A 27,775-nucleotide genomic window follows, 5' to 3' on the forward strand; every position below is an offset into this window, starting at 1 on the left:
GTGGAAATGGAATTCTGAAAAATATGTGTGACATTTTTTACAAGTTAATTCTGTTAGCATCTACTCTAAGAAACTGTCAGAATTGTAATGTTTTACATAACTTTGAAAATTTAAAAAGCTAATTTTATTTCTGGGAATTGAAACCCTTAAAATTCTGTTTGCTTTAGCAGTATCACTTAGCTCCCATTTAGTCCCTATCACCAGTGTGCAGTCAAAATGTCACATTGTTCTTGTCTAAGGTATTAATGAAAAGTTCATCAGTAACATGATAACTAAAAGCTCTTGAATAACATTGTGTATTTCTTTTTATAGACCATTTAATTTGGCAGAGCGGAAAGCTAGCGCCCATTCTGTAGTAGAATGTGATCACGTACGAAAAGAAGTCAGTGTACGAACTGGAGGATTGGCTGACAAGAGCTCAAGGAAAACATACACTTTTGATATGGTACTTCTTAAGATGCTGCTACTTCTCTATTATTCACTAATGTAAAGTTAACCTAGTATACATATTTCCTCTAGGTTCTCGTGTACAATGATAAATTTCAGTTGACTTAGAGTTGTCAGTGGTTTCTAGTGAGCTGAATGAGTTAATATATTAAAAATAAAATTATTAAAGTGGGTAATTAAGAATTTTTTTATTGAAGAAATGCTTTGATTTTTTTTTAAAGTTTATTTTTATTGTTGACACTATTACAGATGTTCTCCCCTACCCCTCTTGCCCACCTTCAGCTTGATTTTTTTCCTTTATAGGTTTTTGGCGCATCTACTAAACAAATAGATGTTTATCGAAGTATTGTTTGTCCAATTCTGGATGAAGTTATTATGGGCTATAATTGCACTATTTTTGCGTGAGTGAAACTTTATTTTTCACATTGATGAAAAGGTTTAGATGTATATGTTTGGTTTTTATTTAACATTTTTGTTCATCTTGACAGATATGGCCAAACTGGCACTGGAAAAACCTTTACGATGGAAGGGGAAAGGTCACCTAATGAAGAATATACTTGGGAGGAGGTATTTGTTGCTTATAACAGACTCTGTCTCTAAAGTAGCTGAAATATAACTGAATAAAACTCGGTTGAAGGACTTTGTCTTCAAATAGAGAAGGAGTACCCATGTTAAGTGGGAATTTAGGATTAACTACTACTCTAGTAAAATTAAAGTATATGGTATGGCTTCTGTTTAAGAAACATATTGTCTCATTGGGAGAGACTGGGCCAATACATATGGTACAGTTAAGTGCTCAAGAGAGGGGGCAGAGTAGTTGGAGCAGAATATTGTGGAAAAGTGAAATGTGAGTGTGGCTTGAAGGGGAAGACCTTGCAACGAGGGAATGAATCTCATAAAGTTAACATAGCAAGGGCAGTATGGTACTTTATTAATGATCACCTTGTGTGTTCAAGAAATTAAGATTACTGCATTGTCGAATATAGTAGAGAACAAATAGTACATTTCACAACGATTTTCACCAAATGTTTCAATTGATTTAATGACTAAGTCACTTTTCAAATTATTAACATTTGGGTAGGTCCTTTTTTCCTAGAGGTTACATAGTTGAGGCATTAACTTTATATATACATGGAATTGTAACTGTAGGAGATATGGAATAGGCGTAAGGCATAGTTTCAAAATTTAGGGATTCTTAACTATTGTATTAAGGATACTTACACATTTGAGAAACAATCCTGTTTATGTCAGAATTAGGGAATATACTTTTAATGGGCCCTTTTTTCTGATTAAAATGGTGGTGGTATATATTCATGAGAAAAGTTGGAAAGGATTATTGAACTTGGCTTTATAAGCAGCTCAGTTCAGTTGGTTTTTGTGTAAAGCTCAGGCATAAAGTCTGGGAGGCATGGCAGATTAGTGGAAGGTGTGAAGAATAATTACTCTTAAATAGACTGTTGTAAATGACTTGGCTTTTCTAACATTAGGTTAGCTTTTTTTTTTTTTTAACAGTTTTAATTCCACATAAAATAAATTCCATTTATTTTAGTCCTTATTAATATTACAATTTCAGGATCCTTTGGCTGGTATAATTCCACGTACTCTTCATCAGATTTTTGAGAAACTTACTGCTAATGGTACTGAATTTTCAGTCAAAGTGTCTCTGTTGGAAATCTATAATGAAGAACTTTTTGATCTCCTTAATCCATCTTCTGATGTTTCTGAGAGACTACAGATGTTTGATGATCCACGTAACAAGGTAACTCAGTCTTTGAGAATGAAATATTTGCAAATTTTACTGTGTGATGCTTTGAGAAGTGTGTGTGTATGTGTGTGTGTGTGTGTGTGTTAAGCAATCTAATGGGTGCTTTTTAAAAATATTCTGTCAGAGAGGAGTGATAATCAAAGGTTTAGAAGAAATTACAGTACACAACAAGGATGAAGTTTATCAAATTTTGGAGAAGGGAGCAGCAAAAAGGACAACTGCAGCAACATTGATGAATGCATACTCTAGGTAAGAAAGCCATTGTCTTCCTCATTCTCCATTTTCTTTTTAGGAAAAATTACAAACTTGGGGAAGTCAAATTGGGGTGGTCAAAGTATGTGAATCACATACCTAGATTTTATGCTAGATTGCATGCCTTAGTAATTGGTTTGAGATTTATAGGGAAGCCCCAATATTGGAAGAATGCTGAAAGGAGAACAAGGACAAGTTGAACTAGAGCCGAAGCATTAAACTATTTTAAAGTAGATTTTTTTAATCCGCTAAATGAAATTGTACATGGGAGCCCAGATTAAAATATGGCTGCTATAGTTGAATTTGGGATGGAACGCTCAGAGGCTTAGATCTTCAGCCTTAAGAAGGTTTACTCTGAGTACTTTTCTGAAGCCACTGTGTATATTTAGAACACAGTTTGAAAAACCTTGGTTTGAGGAAGGATTAGAAGAAAGTCAAGTGACTTTATTTTCTTTTTTTCAACTTTATTTAGGTATGATTAACAAATTTGTATATATTTAGATTGTACAACATGATTTTTTTCCCCCAAATGGCTTCTTATTAATGTAGGAAGACGGATGATCACTAACTGACTTTCAAGGGGACAAAAGGCCATATTTGATAGCGCCCTCTATAGGATAAATCCCAAATTCTACAAATGCAGTTTACCAAGTTAGAAGTGAGTTTTTTCCTGTTGGTCTTTGAAGGAAACATCAGAGTGTAATTGAAAGTTGTGGGTTGGGAATTAGGTATTTGTGTTTAGTTCCAGTTCTGCAGTTAGTTAAATATGTGGCTTTGGGTAAATAAGTGAACTTATCTGAATATCTGTTTCCTTGAGCTACAAAATGATTATTAGGACTAGATCTCTTATTTCTTTGCTCCCTTATTGAAAATTTCTACAGTTATAACTGCAATTTTATAAGCAATTATAATTGAAACTATATAAAAATATGTATGCATTTAAAGAAAAAAAGGCATGAAAGTAATTAATATCCCAATTTTAAATTTACATTTTCCTATGATAGCTTTCCATTTTTAAAACTTAAGCTATAAATCAATCATAAAATGAAATTTCCATTCTGATTGGCTTGTAACTTAATTTTATATAGAATTTGGAGAGAAAGAGAGGGAAGGAGAGAGAGAGAAAGAGAGAGAGAAGTATTGATTTGTTCCTCTTATTTGTACACTCATGGGTTGATTCTTGTATGAGCCCTGACAGGGATCGAACCTACAACCTTGCCACATCCAGACGATGCTCTAACCAGCTGAGCTACTCAGCCAGGGCAGATACTATCTTTCTTTACTTTTGTGGATTTAGATCTTTCTTGGCTGTTTTTAATATTTTATAGAAAGCAGATAATATTTTGTATTATAATGACTTTGTAACTTGATCTTTTCTAGTCGTTCCCACTCAGTTTTCTCTGTTACAATACATATGAAAGAAACTACAATTGATGGAGAGGAGCTTGTTAAAATTGGAAAGTTGAACTTGGTAAGCATCTACCTAAATACCACTGTTTCATTCTTGTATTTTTACTCCAGCTTTATTGACAGATAAAATTATATATTTAAAGTGGACAGTGTGATGATTTGATATACATATTCTTTGTAAAATGATTACCACAATCAAATTAACACATTAATTACCTCACATTATTATCATTATTATTATCATTATTTTAGTGACAAAACTGAGGATCTACTCTCAGCAAATTTCAGTATAGTATTATTAACTGTACTAGTGTATATCAGATCCCGAGAACTTACTCACCTTAACACTGAAGGTCTTTATCCTTTGACCAGCATCTTCTCCCTATCTCCCCGACCTCTCTGCTTCCGATAACCATTATTCTACTCTCCATTTCTATGAGTTCGACTTTCTCCCCCTCCTTGCCGATTCCACATATAAGTGAGATCATACAGTATTTGTCTTGCTCTGTCTGTTTTTTTTCCAATTAGCATAATGTCCTCTAAGTTCCTCCATGTAGAATTTTCTTTCTCATGGCTGAATAATATTTCATTGTGTGTATATACCACATTTTTATCTATTCATCCATTGACAGACCCTTAGGTTGTTTCCACATCTAGGCTATTCTGAATAATGCAATGGACATGAGAGTGCAGATATCTCTTTGACATACTGATTTCATTCCCTTAAGATATTTACCCAGAAGCGGGATTGGTAGTTCTCTTCTATTACTTTATTTTTGATCCCTTCAGAGAGCAGCCTGAAATTTTGTACTTCTAGACAATATTTTTATAGTCATTGGGTTATTAGCTTTGTAGTGGGTTGTTATTATTATAGAAAACTTACTTTGCTGGTTATTTAATATATTATGTATAATATGAGAATGAAAGTCTTCGAGTCCAAATCCAGTAGAATGACAACCTTTTTTTTTTTTTTTTTTTTTTAAAATTCAAGGTTGATCTTGCAGGAAGTGAAAACATTGGCCGTTCTGGAGCAGTGGATAAGAGAGCTCGGGAAGCTGGAAATATCAACCAATCCCTGTTGACTTTGGGAAGAGTTATTACTGCTCTTGTAGAAAGAACACCTCATGTTCCTTACCGAGAATCTAAACTAACCAGAATCCTCCAGGATTCTCTTGGGGGACGTACAAGAACATCTATAATTGCTACAATTTCTCCTGCATCTCTTAATCTTGAGGTAAGCCCTTTGAACAGTATCTGCCAGTGAGGTAGCTGTAATTCTTATTTAGCTATCACATTATTTTATTTTCTTTATTCTTTTTTTAAATGTTTTTATTGTTGTTTTTTTTTTTCTTAGAGAGCAAGGAAGGAAGAGAGAGAGAGAGATAGAAACATGGATGAAAGAGAAACATCCACTGGCTGCCTCCTGCATGCCCCCTATTGGGGATTGAACCTACAACCCAGGCTTGTGCCCTGGCCAGGGATCAAAACAGTGACCTCTTGGTGCATGGGTCAATGCTCAATCACTGAGCCACATCAGCCAGGCTCTTTATTTATTTTTTAAAATTTTCTTAGAGAGCAACATCAATTGGCTGCCTCTCATACACACCCTGACTGGGTATTGAACCTGCACCCTAGGTATGTGCTCTGACCAGGAATTGAAACTGCAACCTTTTTGGTGCATGGGACAACACTCCAATTATACGAGCCACCTGGCCAGGGTGCTGTCTCGTTTTAAAAGTTCATCAATTGGCTGAATTAATTCTGTACTATAATAAAAAGAATCTGGACATTGCATGTGGACACATTTAGGAGGACACCACTGAAAAAAATGTCTTTCTCCTTCCTGACAAGAGTTTTTAATCTTAAAAAGCCAGTTGCTTACTGGCTTTTCCCACACAGTCTTCAAAGAAAATTGCTGTGGTCATTAGCAGTGTATGGTTACATGGGATTTATAGAGATTTAATTGAGGACTTAGAAGTTAAGTGAATGTTAGTGTTTAGACTGCTTAGAGAGCCGTGAAGGTGGGGTTGGGTGTGTTGGAATAGGTGGGAAAACCAAAAGAAGCAACAAAGATGGCAAAATTGACTCTTACTTTATTGTAATAATCATCTACTTTGAATGGAATTAGAAAAACTTTATAACATCTCTAACTCTCCTATCCTTAAAAAAATAATTTTATTGAGATATGATTCACATACCATAAAATTCACCCATTATTACTATGTTCACAGAGCTGTGCAATCATTACCAAAATCTAAGTTTAGAATATTTCATCACCCCAGTCTGCCCCAACTCCCAGCTTTTGGTTACTACTAATCTACTTTTCTTAATCTATTAGATTTGCCTACTCTGAATATTTCATATACATGTAATCATACAATAAGTGTTCTTTTGTAACCAGCTTCTTTCACTTACCATCATGTTTTCAATGTTCACCCATATTGTAGCATGTATCAGTACTTCATTTCTTTTGGTGGATGAGTAATATTCCATTGTATAGATATAGGACATTTTGTTTATTCATCAGTTGATTGAATTCAAAAAATTACTAGATCAAGTTATTATAAAGTTAAAGACCCTAAACATTGAGGAGAAAGAAAAAGATAGGGATGTTTTGAAAAATCTCTTTTTTAAAGGTTGGGAATAATAGTCTTAGTGGCAGATTTTCAGATTAGCTATAACCATAAATTATTACTTATGAGTTATTTTATAGTACATTTTAGGTAACAGAACTACATTCTCATAGTATCTTTAGTAATTGGCTTTTTCATCACAGGAAACTCTGAGTACATTGGAATATGCTCATAGAGCAAAGAACATACTGAATAAGCCTGAAGTTAACCAGAAACTAACCAAAAAAGCCCTTATTAAGGTAATTGTGCATTTTTGTGGAGTAATGTAATCTTGTTTGACAAATGTGAAAATAAGAAATTGCAATAATTATTAAAAGATTTGTTGAATTGCCTGTGGTAGGGCTTTTCATTTAATAATATAAACTAAATACCTTGTATGTTAAAATATTTTTTCTAATGCTAACATGTTGACTTTTCCAGCTCTATTAAATCAGCAAAATTTGAAAATATTTACATTTAAGAAGTTTATTTATTTATTTACAACTGAAGGGTAACATGTATAGTTACTATACATTAGGGTATAATTACTGTAACATTCACCCATTTTAAGCCTACAATTTAATGATTTTTGTTCATTAAGATTCCATATATTAGTGAAATCATATGTTACTTGTCTCTCTCTAACTGATTTATTTCACTTAGCATAATGCTCTCCAGGTCCATCCATGCTGTTGAAAAGGGTAAGATTTTCTTCCTTTTTATAGCCGAGAGTAGTATTTTGTTGTGTAAATGTACCACAGCTTTTCTATATCCACTCATCTACTGATTGGCACTTGGGCTGCTTCCAAATCTTGACTATTGTAAGTAACACTGCAAAGAACATAAGGTTGCAAATATTCTTTCAATGTAGTGTTTTGGGTTTCTTCAGATAAATTTCCAGAAGTGGAATCACTGGGTCATAAGGCAGTTCCATTTTTAATTTTTTGAGGGAACCCCATATGGCTTTCCACAGTGGCTGCATCAATCTGCATTCCCATCAACAGTGTATGAAGGGCTCCCTTTTCCCCACATCCTCACCATTATTTGTTTATTGATATTGATGATAGCCATTCTCACACATGTGAGGTGATATCTCATATTGACCATCTGTATATCCTCTTTGGAGAAGTGTGTATTTAGGTCCTTTGTCCATTTTTTTTTAACCTTTAAAAAATTTTTTATTTCAGAGAAGAAGGGAGAGGGAGAGATAGAAATATCAATGATGAGAGAGAATCATTGATCTGTTGCCTCCTGTACACCCCCTACTGTGGGGATGGAGCCCACAACCCGGGCAGGTGTCCTGACCAGGAATCTAAGTGTGATCTTTTGGTTCATAGGTCGACACTGAACCACTGAGCCACACCAACTGGACTAGTCCCATTTTCTAATTGGATTATTTGAGTTTTTTATGGTTGTGGTTTGAAAGTTCTTCATATATTCTAGATACTAGTCCATATCACAAACATGGTTTGTAGCTTGTCTTCTCATCTTCATAAGGACTTTGGTAGAGCAAATGTTTTTGAATTCAGTGTGATTAATTTTTTCCTTTTATGAATTGTGCTTTTGGTGTCAGTTGTAAGAACTCTATGCCTACCTCTAGATCCTGAAGTTTTTTTCTTTTGAAATTTTTGTATCTTTACATTTCACATTTAAGTTCGTAATTCACTTTGAATTGTCTTTTGATTAAGGTGTAAAATTTGGGTCAAGCTGCATATTTTTTGCCTATGGGTAGGGAGCCTTTTGGATTGCGTTAGCATCCTTTGTTGAAAAGGCTGTATTTTCTCATTTGAATTGATTTTGTACCTTTGTGAAAAATCAGTTGGGTATATTTTTGTGGGTACATCTCTGGGCTGTGTTCTATTCCCATTGATTTATACGTCCCTCCACCAATATTACACATTGTAGCTGTGTAATAACTCTTGGAATCATGTAAACAGTTTAAAAGTAATTTTATAAAAGAAAACCATTTTCTTTGTAAAGTATCTCAAAATTATCAGGCTCTGAGAAAAACTACATTGACTTTACATTTATTATTTTTAAAATATCAGGCTCTAAGTATTTATTTTATTTAGACACTTGAATTTTTGAACCCTAGTTATATTAAATCTAAAAATATTTAATAGTAATTTTTTAATATGATAAAATATTCAGCCATTTCAAATGTCAACTGTTTCATTGTATATACTTTTAAAATAGTTTGTTTTAAGGTCCAAGTAAGGCTTACCCTTTGTAATTTTTGGATTTATCTTTGGTTTCAGTACATTGATTCTCCTTTCACCTTTTACTGCCCCTATAATTTATTTGTGGAAGCACCTGTATTTTTTGTCCTTGTAGTATCTTTTGACATGTTCTATTCTTTGTATTTTTCTGCATAGCTGGATTGTGAGGCTTCATAGATTCCAGTTTCATCTTATTTATGTATTTTTGGCAAAACTGGTTCTTAGGTGGTGGTATGTTCTCCCACCAGGAAGCACATGTCTGCTTCTTTATCTTTTTATTAAGAATTGATGATATTCAATGAGTTGATCCATTAGTTCTTTAAGGGTTGCAAAATGGTAATTTTCTAATTCAATTTTTCTTAACTAATTGCTGGACTACCTCTATAATGAGGAACTTGCCTTCAGCTACCCTAGGGTATACTTCTGATAGAAAGGCAGGAAAAATGCTTGATTCATTTCCTTTATTTGACAGTTTTGAGAATAATGCATTGATTTTCTAGCTTGCTTTTTTTCTTTTCACCCAAGGATATGTTTTTTAATTTATTTTTTTTTAAAGAGAGAGACAGGAGAGGGAGTGAGGGAGGAGGGAAGAGAGCGAGAAAAGAGAGAGAGATAGTTGCCTCTTGGACAGGGAATTGAACCCAAAACCTTTTGGTGTATGGGACAATGCTCCAACCAACTGAGCCACCTGGCTAGGGTGGTTTTCTAGCTTTCTTAATGTCATTATAAACTCATGGACTTAAAATCTTTGTGTTAATCCATTGTAGCTATTATCCTCAGTGATTATCAAATTGTTTCTCCTTTGACCTGTGGGAAATTTTCCCGGTGATTTCTTGAGCTCTTTTCATTATCGTAAGCTTTTTTAGCTTCATTTTTATTTTGTTTGACAAAATGTTCTAGGTTAATCTTGAATGTTTCTTGCCTCAACTCTAGAGTCAGATACTTCTCTAAAATATCCTGATGTGTGTTTTTTTTAGTGTGAAATGCTACTTGAAGACCAACCTGGGTACTGGAGATTGTGTGGTATTTTTTTCCAGAAGCCCATATTATTATAATGAGTAAATTTAAAGGCTTTTTGAAAGCGGTTGAAAGACTGTTCTGTACAGATTAATATTGAATGAAAAGTACGGCTATTATTTTTTTATCATACATTTTTATGATTTAAAAAGATAAAAGGGCTAACTTTTTATATCGTCCCCAAACCAAATTTAAAAAAAGGTTATTCTGTATTGACACCTACAATATTCTTCTTGTGTAGGAATATACAGAAGAGATAGAGCGTCTGAAACGAGATCTTGCTGCAGCCCGTGAAAAAAATGGGGTGTACATTTCTGAAGAGAATTTTAGGTAAGCCATTAGCTATGGAAATTAATTTCCAAGAATAAGTATTTTCTGATAACAGGCTTTTGGAAGTAAAATTTAATTATTTGACAGTAAATAAAATCTTTATTTGTTGTTCTTTTTACAATGCTTGTTTTTCTTTTGATATTAACAAGTACTTATCAAACAGTTTAAAAAGATTTTGTATTAGCCCTAACCGGTTTGGCTCAGTGGGTAGAGCGTCGGCCTGCGGACTGAAGGGTCCCAGGTTCGATTCCGGTCAAGGGCATGTACCTGGGTTGCGGGCACATCCTTAGCAGGGAGTGTGCAGGAGGCAGCTGATCGATGTTTCTCTCTCATCGATGTTTCTAACTCTCTATCCCTCTCCCTTCCTCTCTGTAAAAAATCAATAAAATATATTTAAAAAAAAAAGATTTTGTATTAACTTTCCCCCCCCCCCATTTATTTATTTATTTAGAGAGAGTGGAAGGGAGAGGAGAGAGACATTGGGGTGGGGCGCGAACCTGAAACCCAGACACATGCCCTGATTGAGAATCCAACCCATGTGAGGGCTGGCGCTCTACCACTGAGCCACACCCGCCAGGGCTATTTTTTATTTTTTAAATAATTACAGATTCACATGAAATTACAAGAAGAGTACAAAGCGGTCCCATGTATTTTCCATCCAGTTTCCCCAATTGATTACCTCTTAAGTAACTTTACTACATTATCAAAACTGGGAAATTGATATTGGTACAATGTATGTGTATAAATCTATCATTTTATCACGTTTGTATATTTGTGTAGTTCAGAACTATCATCTCAAAGATCTCCCTCATATCCATGTTCTTCTCCAATAATCCCTAACCTTCAGCAACCACTAATCTGTTCACTTTTTTAAAAAAAATTTTTAAATGTCTTTTATTGATTTTTACAGAGAGGCAGGGAGAGGGATAGAGAATCAGAAACACCGATGAGAGAGAAACATCGATCAGCTGCCTCCTGCACACCCTCCACTGGGGATGTGCCCGCAACCAAGGTACATGCCCTTGACCGGAATCGAACCCAGGACCCTTCAGTCTGCAGGCTGATGCTCTATCCACTGAGCCAAACCAGTTAGGGCTCTGTTCACTTTTTAAAGCCCTGGAGTAGTTTGTTCAAAGTAAAGTTAATCAAAAGACTGTTAGCACATACCTTGGTTGCAGGCTTGATCCCTGACCTTGGTTGTTGGGGCACCTGTGGGAGGCAACCAATCTCTCTCTCTCTCTTTCTCTCCCCCTCCCCCCCATTCTCTCTAAAAAAAAAAAATCAATGGAAAAATACCTTTGGGTGAGGATGAACAATAATAAAAAAGACTGTTAGAACTAATTCTCCTTTTGCACCTCAGTTCTAACTTTTCCTTTAATGAACAATATCTCCAGCTAATAATTTGAGGAAATTTGTACTCACAAAAGAATCTGTGCCATTTAGCACAATGTGGAATAGAAAATTGTTGGTAGCTATGAAGGAACTAGAAGATAAAGAATACAAAAGACAGCATTCACTTCTGAAACTTGCTAATGCTCAAGAAATCAGAGACCCATTAAAGTGGACCGGAGTTACTTGGTCCAAAATGATGTCAATAGTGCTGAGGCTGAGGATCTGCTCTAGAGAATAGTCCTTTGCTCTCCTGAGGATTTCTGTGGTGGTTTGATAGTAGCATGTGTGTTGAGGTGTATTTGGGTATAGTAGGCAGTGAGAGGTGTAATTGCTCTGCCATACTTTAATTCTATTCTCCAGTTTTGTGTCCTGTTTATGTTCTATATTCCTGATTACAGACACTTAGGTTGTATTCCCCCCTACCTTTTATTTTATGTGAGTTGTATTCCTCCGTTAGCTTCATTGCTTCTCAAATTTTATATACACACATTTCTTCCCCTATGGGTAGGGATTCTCGGTTTCAAAACGGAGATAACGGGAAAACAACTTTAAACAAGGACAAAGAATACATTCATTTTTTGTGATTTGTGTGTATTGCTTATTGGTACCTAGGCATCACTTTCATGATAGTGACAAATGGCGAAGCTGATGTGTAACTGCCACAATTGTGTTAGAATAAATTGTTTAGGAATTAGGAAAAAAAATGCTAATTGTTAAATTCATATTAAACTTTATTTCAGAGCCATGAATGGAAAACTAACTGTTCAAGAAGACCAGATTGTAGAATTGATTGAAAAAATTGGTGCACTTGAGGAGGAGCTAAGTAGGGTAAGTATTCCAAACAATATTGAATATTATATAAACAAATATTTAAAGAAAATTTCAGAATGTGAGGGATCTATATTTTTAAGATTTTTTTCAGTATATGGGGCTGACCCATATACTGGAAATAAGTTGTATCATAATTTTGTCACAATTGTAATGAAGAAACTATTGAAAAAATTTTTAAACTATTGATTGATTTTAGAGAGAGGAACTTGGGGAGAGAGACAGATATCGATTTGTTGTTCCACTTATTTATGCATTCATTGATTGAATCTTTTTTTTATGTTTTTATTGATTTTAGAGAGAGAGAACAGGAGAGGGAGAGAGAGATAAAAATATAGATGAGAGAGAAACATCGCTTCGCTGCCTCCTTAATGCCCTCCACTGGGGAATAAGCCCACAACCCAGGCATGTGCCCTGAATGGGAATCAAACTGGTGGCCTCTTAGTGCATGAGTCAGTGCGCAACCACTGAACCACACCAAGCAGGCATTGGTTGATTCTTGTATGTTCCCTGACCCGGGATAGAACCTGCAACCTTGGCATATCAGGATGACATTCTAACCAACTGAGTTACTGGTCACAGCAGAAACTATTTTGACACATTAATGCAACATTACAAGAAATTAACTGAAATGTGTGATTTTATTGGTCAAGCTAAATAGTGAATGCTGAGCCCTAGCTAGTTTGGCTCAGTGGATAGAGCATCGGCCTGCGGACTGAAGGGTCCCAGGTTTGATTCCATGCCTGGGTTGGGGCTCGATCCCCAGTAGGGGGCATGCAGGAGGCAGCCGATCAGTGATTCTCTCTTGTCATTGATGTTTCTATCTTTCTCTCCCTCTCCCTTCCTCTCTGAAATCAATAAAAATATATATTAAAAAATAGTGAATGCTGAGACAATTTCATTAATTCTTTTATCAGATGAGGGAATGGGATGTGTGAGAAAACATCTTAAATAACTTAGATGTAAAGACCTGATCCTTTTGTGCCAGCCTCATATTGGCAGTGTTGGATAAATCCCGAAGAATTAATACCACTACACTAGACCTGTTTTATTTGTTTTTAATTAACTTACAGGAAGAAACCAGATGCCATATAAAATGTACTAACCTACCTGGTAACTTACAACTTGTTACAATTTTGCATGGAAATAATTTGGTTCTTCTAATATTACATTATGAACCAGCCAGGTGTCTCACCAATCAGTTCAGCACTTTAATTCTTTAAAAAATGTTTAATGTATTATATTTAGGTTACAGAATTATTCGTGGATAATAAAAATGAACTTGAGCAGTGTAAATCTGACCTACAAAATAAGACACAGGAACTTAAAACCACTCAAAAACATTTACAAGAAACGAAATTACAGCTAGTTAAAGAAGAGTATGTGTCATCAGTTTTGGAAAGTACTGAGAAGAAACTTCATGATACTGCCAGCAAGGTTTGTCCTTTGTTTTGATGGTATTTGCATTGAAGTAAATTACTTTGCTGTCTGTAGCATTGTGAAGTTCTATTATTCACCCCAAATTCACATTTCTGTCAATTAAAAAATGTTATTTTATTATTTTATCTAAATTTTCCTCATTGGAGATGCTAGATTAAGGAAAAAGCTTCCAGAAGTTTTGAAAATAGAACATGACTTTAATATTCCTTATGGACATTTAAAATAATGATGTAATACTTTTTTTTATGGTCATGATTGAAGTTAATCAGTAATCAAGATTTTAGGACCTTCTAATGATGGAAGTTGTTGAAAGTATTTAATTTTTTATTAGGTATACTTTTGAGGAAATAGGAACGCATAATATGCAAAAAATTTGTAGGGCAGTATAATTACTATAATTGGCAAAATCAGTTTTCCTTGTCTAGATGGCTAGGAAGGGGAAATAAACATTCTTAGGTAAATTAGCATGAGTTTAAAAATTTCTTCTGATGCAATATATAAAACTTTCAAGTTCTTAATAGGAACAATCCTTATGTAGCACAGATACTTTCGTAGACGACTTTTGTCATATCCATCTTATCAACATTTATTTTTTAAAAATAATATATAGTTGCTTGACACAGTTGAAGAAACTACAAAAGATGTATCTGGTCTCCATTCCAAACTGGATCGTAAGAAGGCAGTTGATGAGCACAATGCAGAAGCTCAGGATATTTTTGGCAAAAATCTGAATAGCCTGTTTAATAATATGAAAGAATTAATAAGGGATGGCAGTTCAAAACAAAAGACCATGCTGGGAGTTCACAAGACCTTGTTTGGTAAGTTTAAGCATTTCTAATGATTCTAATTGTGTGTTTAGTGGGAGACTAATTTCAAAAAAGGTAGTTTAATATAAAAAAAATCAGGCCCTAGCCGGCTTGGCTCAGTGGATAGAACATCAGCCTGCGGACTGAAGGGTCCCAGGTTTGATTCCGGCCAAGGGCACATGCCTGAGTTACTGGCTCAATCTCCCGTGGGGTGCATGCAGGAGGCAGCCGATCAATGATTCTCTCTCATCATTGATGTTTCTATCTCTCTCTCCCTCTCCCTTCCTCTCTGAAACCAATAAAGAAATATATTAAAAAAAAAAAAATCAGGTGACAGTGTCACTAGTTCTTCCAGTGCACACACTATGTTCAGACTAGAGATTAATACTTTCACTGCCTTCAAATGAAAACAAATCTTACTTGGGTTGTTTTTTTCCTGTTTTCTATAGAATAACATGTTTATTAAACAATAACTAAGTGTATAAACTTTAGAAGTAAAAGTCCCTTTAACCCTGACCCTGTCCCATTCTCTATAGACACTGCTGTTAAATTTCTTGAGTTTTTCGAAATTTTCTGTACATAAACATTTTGCATCTTTTTTCTTTTGAGAACATTCATCTTGAATGTTTGCTGTATTGTCAGAATATGTATATGTATCATTTTAAACCAAACCATTGTTGTTATCTTCATGGGGGGTGTGTGTGTGAACCTCCTAAGTATTAGTTTATTTATTATAGAAGTATTATCCTCATTATAGAAAATTTGGGAGATGCAGAAATGTAAAAATTGTTTAAATCACCTAGAGTCTAGTCATTTTAAGCCAAATGCTATAGATTTTGTTTATTGATTTCTAGTTTATCTTTTCTTCTATAACCTCTTTTACCTACTGTAATACTGTATATTACTTTTAGTTAGAGATTGATTTTAGAGTGTTCTAGTTCTTTGTTTACTGTAAGTTATAGTTATGGGTCTGATAGACTACAGATTTGTCAACTGTTTATAGAATACTGTAGAACAAATATAATTTATATTTAAAATGTTTCCTTGCTTATATAGTAAGACAGTTATGTTAAGTTTATTTGTTATGATGAATTTCCACAACAGAGATATAATTTTGCCAATCTCTTTGGGGTGGTTCAAACTGTATTTAAATATGTTAATGCTAAAGTTCACATTTTTTTTTTTTTTTGGTTACAGGTAACCTGCTGTCTTCCAGTGTTTTTGCATTAGACACCATTACTACAACAGCACTTGGATCTCTCTCATCTGTTCCAGAAAATGTGTCTAAACATGTTTCTCAGATTTCTAATATGTTATTAGAAGAACAGTCATTAGCAGAAGAAAGTAAAACTGTACTTCAGACATTGCTTGTTAGTAAATATTTTAAAGTATATTTGAAGGGTTACGTTTGCTAAGTCCTCAAAAACAATGTTAACTATTCTTTCATCTTAGCTTTACTTGACGCAGTGATAAACATATCACTTTAAGAGAGTAGGTTTAGCCCTATCCGGTTTGGCTCAGTGGATAGAGCGTCGGCCTGCGGACTGAAGGGTCCCAGGTTCAATTCCGGTCAAGGGCATGTACCTTGGTTGCAGGCACATCCCCAGTAGGGAGTGTGCAGGAGGCAGCTGATCGATGTTTCTCTCTCATCGATGTTTCTAACTCTCTATCCCTCTCCCTGCCTCTCTGTAAAAAATCAATAAAATATATATTAAAAAAAAAAGAGAGAGAGAGTAGGTTTATATTTTAAAGACAAATCTCTCCACTGTTTTTCTTTCCCAGAAAGAATACTTTCCAAATGCATATAATTACCTTTGACACTTGTTTCACTTATATCTTGCAACATTATCCCTTCTAATAACTCAAAAGGGTAGGTTTAGCTACAGATGAATTCAGGGGACCCATGGCCTGCCACCTAGCTCAGAAATAGTAAATTATTTTTCTCCTGGGTCCTGGAATCATCCTGCTGATGTAACATTGACTTAATCAGAAGGAGATATTAAGTGGTTAATTTAAAAACTACATTAATACAGAAATATGTGCAAGAAAAATAACTTAGAAGATAGAATTCTAGAAACACATAAAATAATTTGTGAGGTCAGATCGGTATGATCAAGCCCTTCTAGGCTATAATTGTAAGGCTGTTTTTCATAGTTCTATAGAAGCCACTAATCTAATTATACTTAATATTGCCTCCTCCATACCTGATTTGTATTATACTCTTTTATTTTGTAGTTATATGATTTATCTAGGAAGTCCTTGGCCATATCATTTACTTTGTTTTCTTCTTTGTGTAGGCTCTCTGCCTCTCTTTTTGAGTTAAATAATATTTGTTGAACATGATCCAAGTAGATGCTACAAATGTTAGCTGACATTCTGCCTAGATTCAGATCTTGTATGACATTTTTGATACATTTCTTTAATCACCCAAGCTTGACAAAGTTAAAAGATACTATTAATACTTAGTTATTTTTTTAAAAATATATTTTATTGACTTTTTACAGAGAGGAAGGGAGAAGGATAGAGAGTTAGAAACATCGATGAGAAACATTGATCAGCTGCCTCCTGCATACCCCCTACTGGGGATGTGCCCGCAACCAAGGTACATGCCCTTGACTAGAATCGAACCTGCGACCTTTCAGTTCTCAGGCCGACACTCTATCCACTGAGCCAAACCGGTTAGGGCAATACTTAGTTATTTTTAAATATATATATATTCTTTTATTGATTTCAGAGAGGAAGGGAGAGGGGGATAGAAACATCAATGATGAGAGAGAATCATTTATCAGCTGCCTCCTGCATGCCCCCCCACTGGGGATTGATCCTGTAACCCAGGCATGTGCCCTGACGGAATCAAACTGTGACCTTCTGGTTCATAGGTCAAAGCTCAACCACTGAGCCACACTGGCTGGGCAATATTTAATTTTTAGAAATTGATTCATTTACTAAGTGATCATCTGTATTTATTAATTCTTCTACCATGTTATAAACCAAGTCATAAGCATTGCTTGAGTCAGAGATGACTGCTGCTCACACAGAATAAGTTGAAATTAGAATGATAGTTCTTTCCCAAGGAATACCAGTAGCTTTTTAAGTATTTACTAATAAATTATTTTTATTTTTTTTATTGATTTCAGAGAGGAAGGAAGAGTGAAAGAGAGATAGAAACATCAATGAGAGAGAATCATTGATCGGCTGCCTCCTGCATGCTCCCCACTGGGGATCGAGCCCACAACCTGGGCATATGCTCTGAAGGAATCGAACCGTGAACTCCTGGTCATAGGTCGATGCTCAATCACTGAGCCACGCTGGCTGGGCCTAATAATTTCTGTTACAGTGTCTCACCCTTGTCCTAGTGAAAGGAGCTTACGTCAGAATATTTTTTTTCTTTTTGTAAAACTGTCAATGTACACTACATTTTCAACTTCCCAAATGCCTTGACAAGAACAAGAACCTGACAAGTTCTTCAGATATAGTAGGATATAAATCTCAAGGTCTTCAAAGTTAAATACCTCCAGCCCAAAGCCTACTTTTTTTTTTTTTTACTCTTTTAGTTCTTAATTTTTTTCTTTCTTTATTGATTTGAAAGCTATTTGATTTTAGCCTTCATGACTAAGAACCTAAATTACTTGAAATTTATTTTGTTAAACTGTACTTGTAATACTGAAATTTTATCAAATGACCATCATTTCCCCCTCTTCTGAATTCTTCTGACTTTCTTTACATTTAGACTGTTAGGAATCTGTTGTATGGTAAGTTGTCATTTTCTTAATTACTATAGGCAGGATTAAGTGACTTATGCAGAATATAAGCTCTGGGAACAAATAGGCTCTAAAGAATAGAAAATGGACACTTAGGGTTTTAGTATGTGTGTGTTTAGTTAACAAAGTATTTAAGACATTTAACTAGATTTATGGAAGCGAAAATATTATTTTTCTTTTTAAGACTTGTTTGTTTTTATTTTTAAAACCAGAATGTACTTAAGACTGACCTTCTAAGTTCACTGGAAACAATTTTATCCCCCACTGTGTTGGCTATACTGAAAATCAATAGTCAACTAAAGCATATTTTCAAGACTTCACTGACAGTGGCTAATAAGGTAATAAATGTTGTTGTTATCTCCAAATCAAATTGTTGTTTAAGAAAAAAACTATCTGAAATCACACCTGGAGATTTACATGTAAAATCCATGGGTTCTGAGAAGGAATCTAGAGGAGGGAGGAGATAAGATACTCTCTGCCATTGATGTAGTCAGCAGAATGATGGCTAAGAAAAATTAGAGGGAATGATAAAGATAAATGTTTAAGTTTGCAAAGTAACATATAGCATGCTATCATATGGTGGTTGAGGAAGATAATGCATCTATACATGTATGCATATATGCCTAGTTATACATAAAATGTCTGGAAGTATTTAAAAATGGTAGCTATCATCTCAGGTGGGATTGGGACTGGGGTTCTAGAAGCTGGAGAGAAAAAGGGACTTCACATAATGTTTTCTACCTTTTCTATTTTGTATGTATTAAAAAAATAACTTTTAATTTAAGAAAGTAATTAATTATCTTTCTTCAAAGATAGAAGATCAGAAAAAGGAAATGGATGGCTTTCTCAGTACACTGTGTGACCATCTACATGAACTACAAGAAAATACAATTTCTTCCTTGGATGAATCACAGAAGCTATGTGAAAATTTAACAGAAGAACTAAAGACAATAAAGAAAACCCATTCACAGGTATTTTATTTAGGTGATGTGGGGAGTGTAAAAAAGAAAATTTTATGATCTTTAACTTGGTAATCTCTGTCAGTGGATGACAATCTGAATGCTTTATAACTATTTTAGTAACCTGAAAATACCAAAGCCACTATTGCTTATAACAGTAATTAATATAAAATAATTGAGAATACTTTTATTGATCAGTTAATTTTTATTAATTGATTATAAATGTAATTCATGATTTATCTTCTCCATGTAAACTATTCCTTAGTGTAAAGAATGTCTAAATTTTATTAAGCTAAGGTATTACTACATGGCAGAACTCTTTGGTCAGTAAAACTGTTGACATAATTTAGTGGGTAGTGAAGGATTCCTTTTAGAGGGAAAAGTGAGGGAGAGGGAATTCATATCCATATCACCAAAAAATGAGAAGAATAACATATCCAAGATTTTTAGGTAAGAAATAAAGCAACTTTACAATAAGATTATTCATTTTCTTAATTGATACTAATGAAACTTATCAGAGAAAGGATTACTATCAGAAATTAGTAAAAATCAGTTAACATTTATTGAGCAACTTATGTGTTTAATTTCTCCCATCAGTATAAATACAGGCTTTATTACTAGCCCAGTTTTCTAATGAGGAAACAAAGAGCCCTCACAAGCATGAAGCAGTATTTTTTTTTTATATATATATTTTATTGATTTTTTACAGAGAGGAAGGGAGAGAGATAGAGAGTTAGAAACATCGATGAGAGAGGAACATCGATCAGCTGCCTCCTGCACATCTCCTACTGGGGATGTGCCCGCAACCCAGGTACATGCCCTTGACCGGAATCGAACCTGGGACCTTTGAGTCCGCAGGCCGACGCTCTATCCACTGAGCCAAACCGGTTTTGGCGGTACATCAACTCTTTATAAATAACTGTTTTGAAATGTTTAAAATTAGTAATCAAATGTTTATTTATTTTTTTTTATTTTTTTATCTTTTAAATATATTTTATTGATTTTTTACAGAGAGGAAGGGAGAGGGATAGAGAGTTAGAAACATTGATGAGAGAGAAACATTGATCAGCTGCCTCCTGCACACCCCCCACTGGGGATGTGCCCGCAACCAAGGTACATGCCCTTGACCGGAATCGAACCTGCGACCCTTCAGTCCGCAGGCCGACACTCTATCCACTGAGCCAAACCGGTTAGGGCAAGTAATCAAATGTTTAAAAACAAACAAAATACCTATGATTTGAAAAGTATTTTAGCATGGATGGTTTGATTTCCCTGTTTAAGGAAGCAAGTTTACAAGTGAGCACTAACAAAACAATTATGTAAAACTCTGAACACCTATTTACATATAAGTAAATCTGATAATATCTGCATTTTTCTCTACTCTGAGACTAGTAAAAATACTGGCAGACTTTATTCATAATCAAAGTGTTAGATATGTTTTATCAGCTGATGTCTTATTCAAAGATGGTCTGAACAGTGAATAAGGCTGGGTGCCTTTTCAACTCTTCCTTGGTTTTTACTACAAGTCCTTAGCATGTTGTGAGCCTATAAGAGCTTGTTTTTAAAGATGCCAAGTATGAGCAAAGGTAATACTCTATATTGACATTTTATTAATGTCATCCAACTAGATTCTGTAAAATGTTTCAGCTCTAGTAATTGATAACAAAATCTAATAATTTTGGACTGCTTGACTGATGCGATTATCAGCATTACTTTTTCCTTCCAGTATTGTTATCAGTTAAGAAGCAACTGTATGTATCTGTCAAAGTGGTTCTCAAACATAATGTATTTGATTAGTTAGGAGGTATATAGTTGCTAATTTTTTTTTTTAAATCCCTATAAAATCCTTTTAATATCAACCTCCACTGCTTCCCTCTATGGGAACGAGGTAAAGATCTCTGGTAAGGGATTTATATAAATCTCCTATGGAAAAATACTTCATGTCAGGGTAGGAAAAAAGTTCAAATGTCATAATTTCAATCTTTTCCCCTCCTCACACTTTTCTTACAGGAACTTTGCCATTTAATCAATCTTTGGGGAGAGAGATTCTGTGCTTTGGAGGAAAAGTGTGAAAACATCCAGAAACCACTTCATAATGTCCAAAAAAATACAGAGCAGTAAGCTGTTTTAAAATTCTATTTAACTTTTCTCTGCCTGAAATTATTTTCAGAATAAAAAGCTTCAAATAGTACAAAAACAATCAACCCAGTTTCTCATTTAACATTTTATTATGCTTGCTTTATTATTCTCATTCCTCTCATTTCCCCCCTCTAAAATATATGTATATATCTATCTTTTCTGAATTAGCTGAGAATGTATTACAGATGTAATTGCATACTTTCCAATAAATCCTTCAATGTGTATTTCCTAAAAACAAGGATACTCTCTTATATAACCATAGTGTAATTATTTTAGATCATAAAATTAATATTGATAATTGCTATTACCTAATATGCACACCTAATTCAAATTTTGTCAATTGTCTCACTAATGTTCTTTATATGAAAAGGAAAAAATTTTCCTCCTGGTCCAGGATTTAATCCAGGATCATGCATTGCATTTGTCATGTCTCGAGTGTCCTTTAATCTGGAGCAGTTGTTTAGTTTTTGTCTTTCATGACTTTCCTTTTTTCAGGACTAGAATATTTATGTTCCTCAGTTGGGGGACCCCTTTACTCTCTTTAACCTCTCCCTCCCTATCCCTCCTCCTCTCTGTTAACCACCATACTATTGTCTGTGTCTGTGAGTTTGTTTGTTTTTATTTGTTCATTTGTTGCTTTCTACAAGTTTTTTAATTGCATATGTGACTCAACGTTATATTTTTATTGAACAGAGCTGCTGTAGAATTCTGGCTAGCACCTATCTTACTACCTAACTCCCATCATCTGTTTTTCAGTCCTGTTGTTGGTACATGTTCCATTCTGAACTCTTCTTTCTTGAATCTGAATCTAGAAAGTGTTTCCAACTTTGTTTTCCTAGTGTCTAGACTTAGGATTTCTGGCTTATTCCATAGCTTTGAAGGAAATACTAGGAGTAGGATGAAATAGGAAGGGAAGGGAACTCCGGTATACTTTCTTTAAGGCCTAGGCAAGTCATTTTTCCTATCTTCCTGGCATTGTGTACATGTAAAAGAATTAATCAGGCGTAGGGCCCAGGAATCTAGGTAAGATTTATGTATACTGAAGTTTGAGACCTCCTGCTTTCGGCATTTACGTCATAGTATGCAGTCACTTCTGAATAAGTTTCATCTTCCTACTAGGTTCTGATTCCTTGAGGGGATAGATTTGTGTTGACAGTCTCCAAGTTTACCATTGAAACATTTTTTTTTCCCAATCATTTTCACTAAATCTGTGGTTGAACTTTGGTTTTTAACACACTTGCTTACTCACTTGGTTTACTCACATGGTGTACCATCTAGTGGTAATAGATGGTAACTTTCATTCCTCAGTTTAATTTTGTGGTGCTATAGCCAGGGGTGGGGAACATCTAACCCGCGGGCCATATAAGGCCCTCAAAATCATTTGGTCTGGCTCTGCCAAGGCATTAGGGGTGAGTTAATTAAATGTTTGACCAAATATAGCAGGCTAATTTTTAACTCAATAATTTTGTATGGCTTGCGAATGATGTTATAAATACCCAAATGGCCTTTGGCAGAAAAAAGGTTCCCCACCCCTGTGCTATGTGGTGACTTTGAAGGCTATTAAAGGGAACCTGACTGAGAGGAGGAAGCCACATGAATTTTAAATGTATATTTTAACTGACGTTAGTTTTATGTCAGGGTTATGTTTGTGCTATGTGTATAGTTTGTCACACACCAATATTATTTTTTAATTAAAAAAATATTATTGATTTCAGAGAGGAAGGGGGAGGGAGAGAGAGATAGAAACATCAATGATGAGAGAGAATCATTGACCAGCTGCCTCCTGCACGCCCCCCACTGGGGATTGAGCCAGGAACTCAGGCATGTGCCCTGACCGGGAATCGAACCATGACCTGGTTCATAGGTCAACGCTCAACCACTTAGCCACACTTGATGGGCTTAAATTTTTTTATTCTTTACTTTTTAATATTTATTAATTAAATTGACATTGGTCAAAATGAACATAGAGGTTTTAGGTGTGGGTTTCTAAGACCTGTATATTGCACTGTGTGCCCACCACCCCAAATCAAATCTTTTCTTGTCAACCTTATATTAGCGCCCCCTTTCTATCGTTTCTTTTAATTATTAAAAAGCTTTATAGTTAACTTTTATTTTATAAAGTTTATAATTTTTATGATTTATGTCATAAACAAGGCAAAACTGCGTAAGAACACAATGACTGTGGACCATTTAGGGACTAGAGGCTGTAGATGCCCTCAAATAACATAATCTAGTAGGAGAAATAAAACATGTGGACAGATTTCATTTTGATAATTGTATAGTTAGTACTCTAAGAGGTACAAGTAAAGCATCATATCTGAAGGAGAGCCGAGAAAGGCCTTATGAGAAAAGATATTTTCAAAGGACATCTAACAGCAGATGTGATGCCAGTCTGCTGTGAAAAGACACTGGCCAAAGCATTCCTTCTCCCGCGTGGACGACTAGTAGGAACAAGGGCTCTGGAGCCAGACTGCCGGGTTTAAATATGCCATTTGTGAGCTGTGTGATCTTGGGCAAGTTGTGTATCCTTTGAATCTAAGTTTTCCATTTTAACAATGTTGGTCTCTTTTCCTATAGGAAATCTAAGGATATAATCAGCAAAACAACTTCTCACAGTACAAAGTTTTGTGCTGATTTTGATGGCTTATCACAGGAACTCAGACATTTTAACCAAGAAGGTACACAATTGGTTGAAGAGTGTGCAAAACACTGTGATAAACTCAATAGCAACCTTGAAATAACATCTCAAGACATTGACCAGAGATGTGAGGCTCTGAACACAAGCGCACTTCGCTTTTCTGAACAGTGGCTATCTGGCTTAAATAAAAGGGAAGAGGAAATTCAGAACTTATTGGAGGTAATAACTTTGTAACTGGAACCTACTTTGGGGAAAAGAGCAATAAATTAAATATTCTTGGCTAAGGATTGGTTTAAAAACAAGACATTTAAAAATATAATGAATGACAACATTTTAAAGTATATTTTCGTTGGTATAACTTATACATGGTCTTGTTTCATGTATATGTCTCCTAGATCTCAAAATTATTTAATGCTTGTCTGGTCTGTATCTATTCTTGTTTTTGGACTTGTTAGTTCCTTCAGATAAGGGCACTCTGTCTTTTGATGTTTAATACCTTCCACTTTTATATGCCTTTTATTTTTCTTCAGTACATTCAAATCTGTTACAGCTTTAAGTATTTAGGATGTTGTTCTGGTTGCTCAGAGGATACTTGACAGGTTTGTAGGTTTGTTTGAACTTAACACTTGCATGAGCCCTTTGTTGGCTTGGTTTTTCATTCTGTGCAATAACAGGATTTCACTAATAATCTTAGGAATTAGGTAAAAGATTTTAAGTATTTTCAGCTACATAAGTTATTTTCACTAAAAGGAACCAGGGCTAATGAAGAAATAGCTGTTTTTAGGTTTGAAGCAGGAAATGAACCAAACGAGCCTAGAGATCTTGTCACAGCAAACAATAAGGAAGCTATTAAAGATTAGTGGGGTTATGTCAAAAAGACTTAGGAGCTAACCTGATGAAACTCCTCTGTTTAAAGATGGTGTAATTTGAGCATAAAAAGTTTTCTACAATAGATTAAAATACATCAAATACATTAAAACTCATGAATTCATAGGTCTTTGGAGCATGCTAGGGAAGCAATGCATTAATCTGAAAACTGGTTATAAAGAGAAACAATTGAGTATCCATCTGTCTCTCTCGAAAGAATTCTGTCTTGGATTAGCAGGGTAATGGGTGAAGAAAAATGTTTTGGTGACTACACCCAAACCCATTGATTAATCATAATGTAAAAAATACAACCAGGAATTATGTGCTTTCAGTACTACCTATGAAATATTTTTGCCAAAAAATTAAACCTAATTTAGATCAAGCTTTTGGGTCTAACTAGTTTGTAGAAAATACAGAGGACAGACAAACGTGAAAATATTGCATAGAGATAAAATTGACCAAATCCAGAATTTGAGATATTCAATAGAGCAAAGACCTGGTTTCTTCAACAACAAAAATTATTTTACAAGGAGAAAAGTATGAGGAAGGAGAAACCTGTATCAAAAGATTATGAAGACTAGAGGGCTTAAGTCCTAGTTTGTCTGGGTTGGTCCTCTTTTATACATCTTTTGTACTACGGAAATTATTACGAATGGCCCTTTCACTCTGCAAAATATTTCAGTTTGGATGACAAATTATATAGGACCTACTTAAGACATATCAACCAAATATGATAAATTCTGATTCAAACAAACAAGTTGTGAAAAACACTTGTGATAACTGGTGAATTTGAACAGTGATTAGACATTTGCTGTAAAGAAATCAGTGTTAAATTTTTTGGTGTGAGAATGGTCTTGAAAAGCTCTTCACTCTTACAGATATAGGCTGAAGTAAATGGATGAAATGATACAGGATCTGCTTCAAAAATAATCCTGAGGGGAAAAGGAGTAAATGGCCAATCTTGTTGATTAAAACCCCATTTGTTGATAAATGTTGAGGCTGGGTAGTGAATACAGAGGTGTTAATTCTCTATTTTTGCATGTGTTTATAAAACTTTTTATAGAAAATTTTAAGGTAAGGGGAAAAGATGTATTGAATAAAACACCGACAACTTTGATTTTAATAATAAAAGCTCATTTGCATTATTTACAGGTTGTAAACCAAAGTTGTGAAGCTTCAAGTTCAGAGATTACTGAAAAATTAAGTGGACATAAAGAAATTAATGAGAACCACCGTAACAGTTTTCTTGGTCAGATAAATATTGACGAAGAAAAATTAATGGCACAAAATCTAGAACTTAATGAAACCATAAAAATTGGTTTGACTAAGCTTAATTGCTTTCTGCAACAGGATCTGAAACTGGATATCCCAACAGGTACTTTAAGAGGGGAATAGAATTGGTAAAATTTTTGAAGTTGAATTCAACCTTATACAGTGCCACACGTTCAGGAAAACTAGATCCTGCCACAGCCTGATAGGAATTTACCATCACATGTAATCAACTCAAATATGGAAATATTAGAACCCTAAAATAGCTTTAACTAAGCATCCTATATAATAAAAGGATAATATGCAAATTGACCAAACAGCAGAATGACCAGTTGCTATGACGTGCACTGACCACCAGGGGGTAGACACTCAATGCAGGAGCTGCCCCCTGGAGGCCAGTGCACTCCCACAGGGGGAGTGCCACTCAGCTAGAAGCTGGGCTGATGGCTAGTGAGCACAGCGGCGGTGGCGGAAGCCTCTCCTGCCTCCCCAGCAGCGCTAAGGATGTCCGACTGAAAGCTGCCTAAGCTTTCAGTTGGACATCCCCTGAGAGCTCCTGGACTGCTAAAGGGCGCAGGCCCGGCTGAGGAACCCCTTCCCCACCAAGTGCACGAATGTTGTGCACCAGGCCTCGAGTTAGATATAATGATATAGGTGACATATACTCCTAAAAAAATTAAATAAGTCTATTTAAATGCAAAGCTTACCACATTGTGCATTTCCTTTTTATTTTCTCTTTATATTTCATTATTTTTTAAAATTTATTTTGAAGAATGAGAGAGAGAGAGAGAGAAAAACATTTATTTGTTGTCCCACTTATTTATGCGTTCATTGGTTAAATTTTATATGTGCCCCAGACCAAGGATTGAACCTGCAACCGTGGCATATCGAGATGATGCTCTAACCACCTGAACTATTGGGCCAGGGCTGCATTTTCTATGTGTATCTCTCATTTTGTCATGGACTGTTAGATTGGCATTTATGGATCACCATTTTGGGAGGTCAGAGGTTGCAAATGGCAGTGTAGGCTATACTGATTCAGGGAAGCCAGTATGGAAGAAAGTTTAACAAGCTCTTTAGCACAGGATGAGTAATTGAGTTATTCATTGGATTGTGGTAATGGTTGCCTACCCTGGAAATTTACTAAAAATTCAGTAAATTTTATGTTAAATCAATACTTAAAAGCTTTTTTAAAAAAGCAATTATAAAAGTATTTGATGCTAAGTATTTTTTCCCCAAGAGTCCTATAATATTTTTTTCAATAAAATTAGGAATATAAATGTTAAGCCAAAAGGTAAATGCTCATGTAAATTATGAGAGTATGAGTTCACTATAAAGAAATTTAACTGTTTAATATTTAGCTCCCACCAAATTTATAGTGAAATGATTATCCCTATCAAAGTGATCATGTTAGGAAAACTACTCTTATTCCAAAAATGCTGCCATTTCTCAGAACATTCTGACTCCTTTTAAAGCCTATAACACATCTTTTGAACAGCCTCAGAGATGTAAAAACTTTATGTTTTGGGGTGGGTTGAATCTTGAAAACAAATTGTGTCTATTTAAGATCAGTTGTCAAGTTAGGAAATATTATTAGTTGTAAGCAATATATGCCTAACAGGTG

General features: G+C 34.9%; 1 protein-coding gene across 1 annotated transcript in view; it reads left to right on the forward strand.

Annotated features, from left to right (window-relative positions):
• Window positions 1-307: 307 nt before the first annotated feature.
• KIF11 (kinesin family member 11) overlaps window positions 308-27,775 on the forward strand; it is a gene marked incomplete at its 5' end in the record, with an annotated part of 32,739 nt that continues 5,271 nt past the window's right edge. The window contains 18 exons of the mRNA XM_014531555.1: window positions 308-445; window positions 751-848; window positions 936-1,014; window positions 2,021-2,206; window positions 2,337-2,461; window positions 3,845-3,935; window positions 4,866-5,108; window positions 6,651-6,746; window positions 9,964-10,052; window positions 12,185-12,272; window positions 13,521-13,709; window positions 14,323-14,530; window positions 15,716-15,888; window positions 18,492-18,617; window positions 19,092-19,250; window positions 21,249-21,355; window positions 23,955-24,234; window positions 26,035-26,257. Of these exons, the coding sequence (XP_014387041.1) occupies window positions 308-445; window positions 751-848; window positions 936-1,014; window positions 2,021-2,206; window positions 2,337-2,461; window positions 3,845-3,935; window positions 4,866-5,108; window positions 6,651-6,746; window positions 9,964-10,052; window positions 12,185-12,272; window positions 13,521-13,709; window positions 14,323-14,530; window positions 15,716-15,888; window positions 18,492-18,617; window positions 19,092-19,250; window positions 21,249-21,355; window positions 23,955-24,234; window positions 26,035-26,257 (2,698 nt within the window). The remainder of the gene's footprint in view (window positions 446-750; window positions 849-935; window positions 1,015-2,020; window positions 2,207-2,336; window positions 2,462-3,844; window positions 3,936-4,865; window positions 5,109-6,650; window positions 6,747-9,963; window positions 10,053-12,184; window positions 12,273-13,520; window positions 13,710-14,322; window positions 14,531-15,715; window positions 15,889-18,491; window positions 18,618-19,091; window positions 19,251-21,248; window positions 21,356-23,954; window positions 24,235-26,034; window positions 26,258-27,775) is intronic.

Source organism: Myotis brandtii, unplaced genomic scaffold, assembly GCF_000412655.1.
Source record: "Myotis brandtii unplaced genomic scaffold, ASM41265v1 scaffold810, whole genome shotgun sequence".
Taxonomy (NCBI): domain Eukaryota; kingdom Metazoa; phylum Chordata; class Mammalia; order Chiroptera; family Vespertilionidae; genus Myotis; species Myotis brandtii.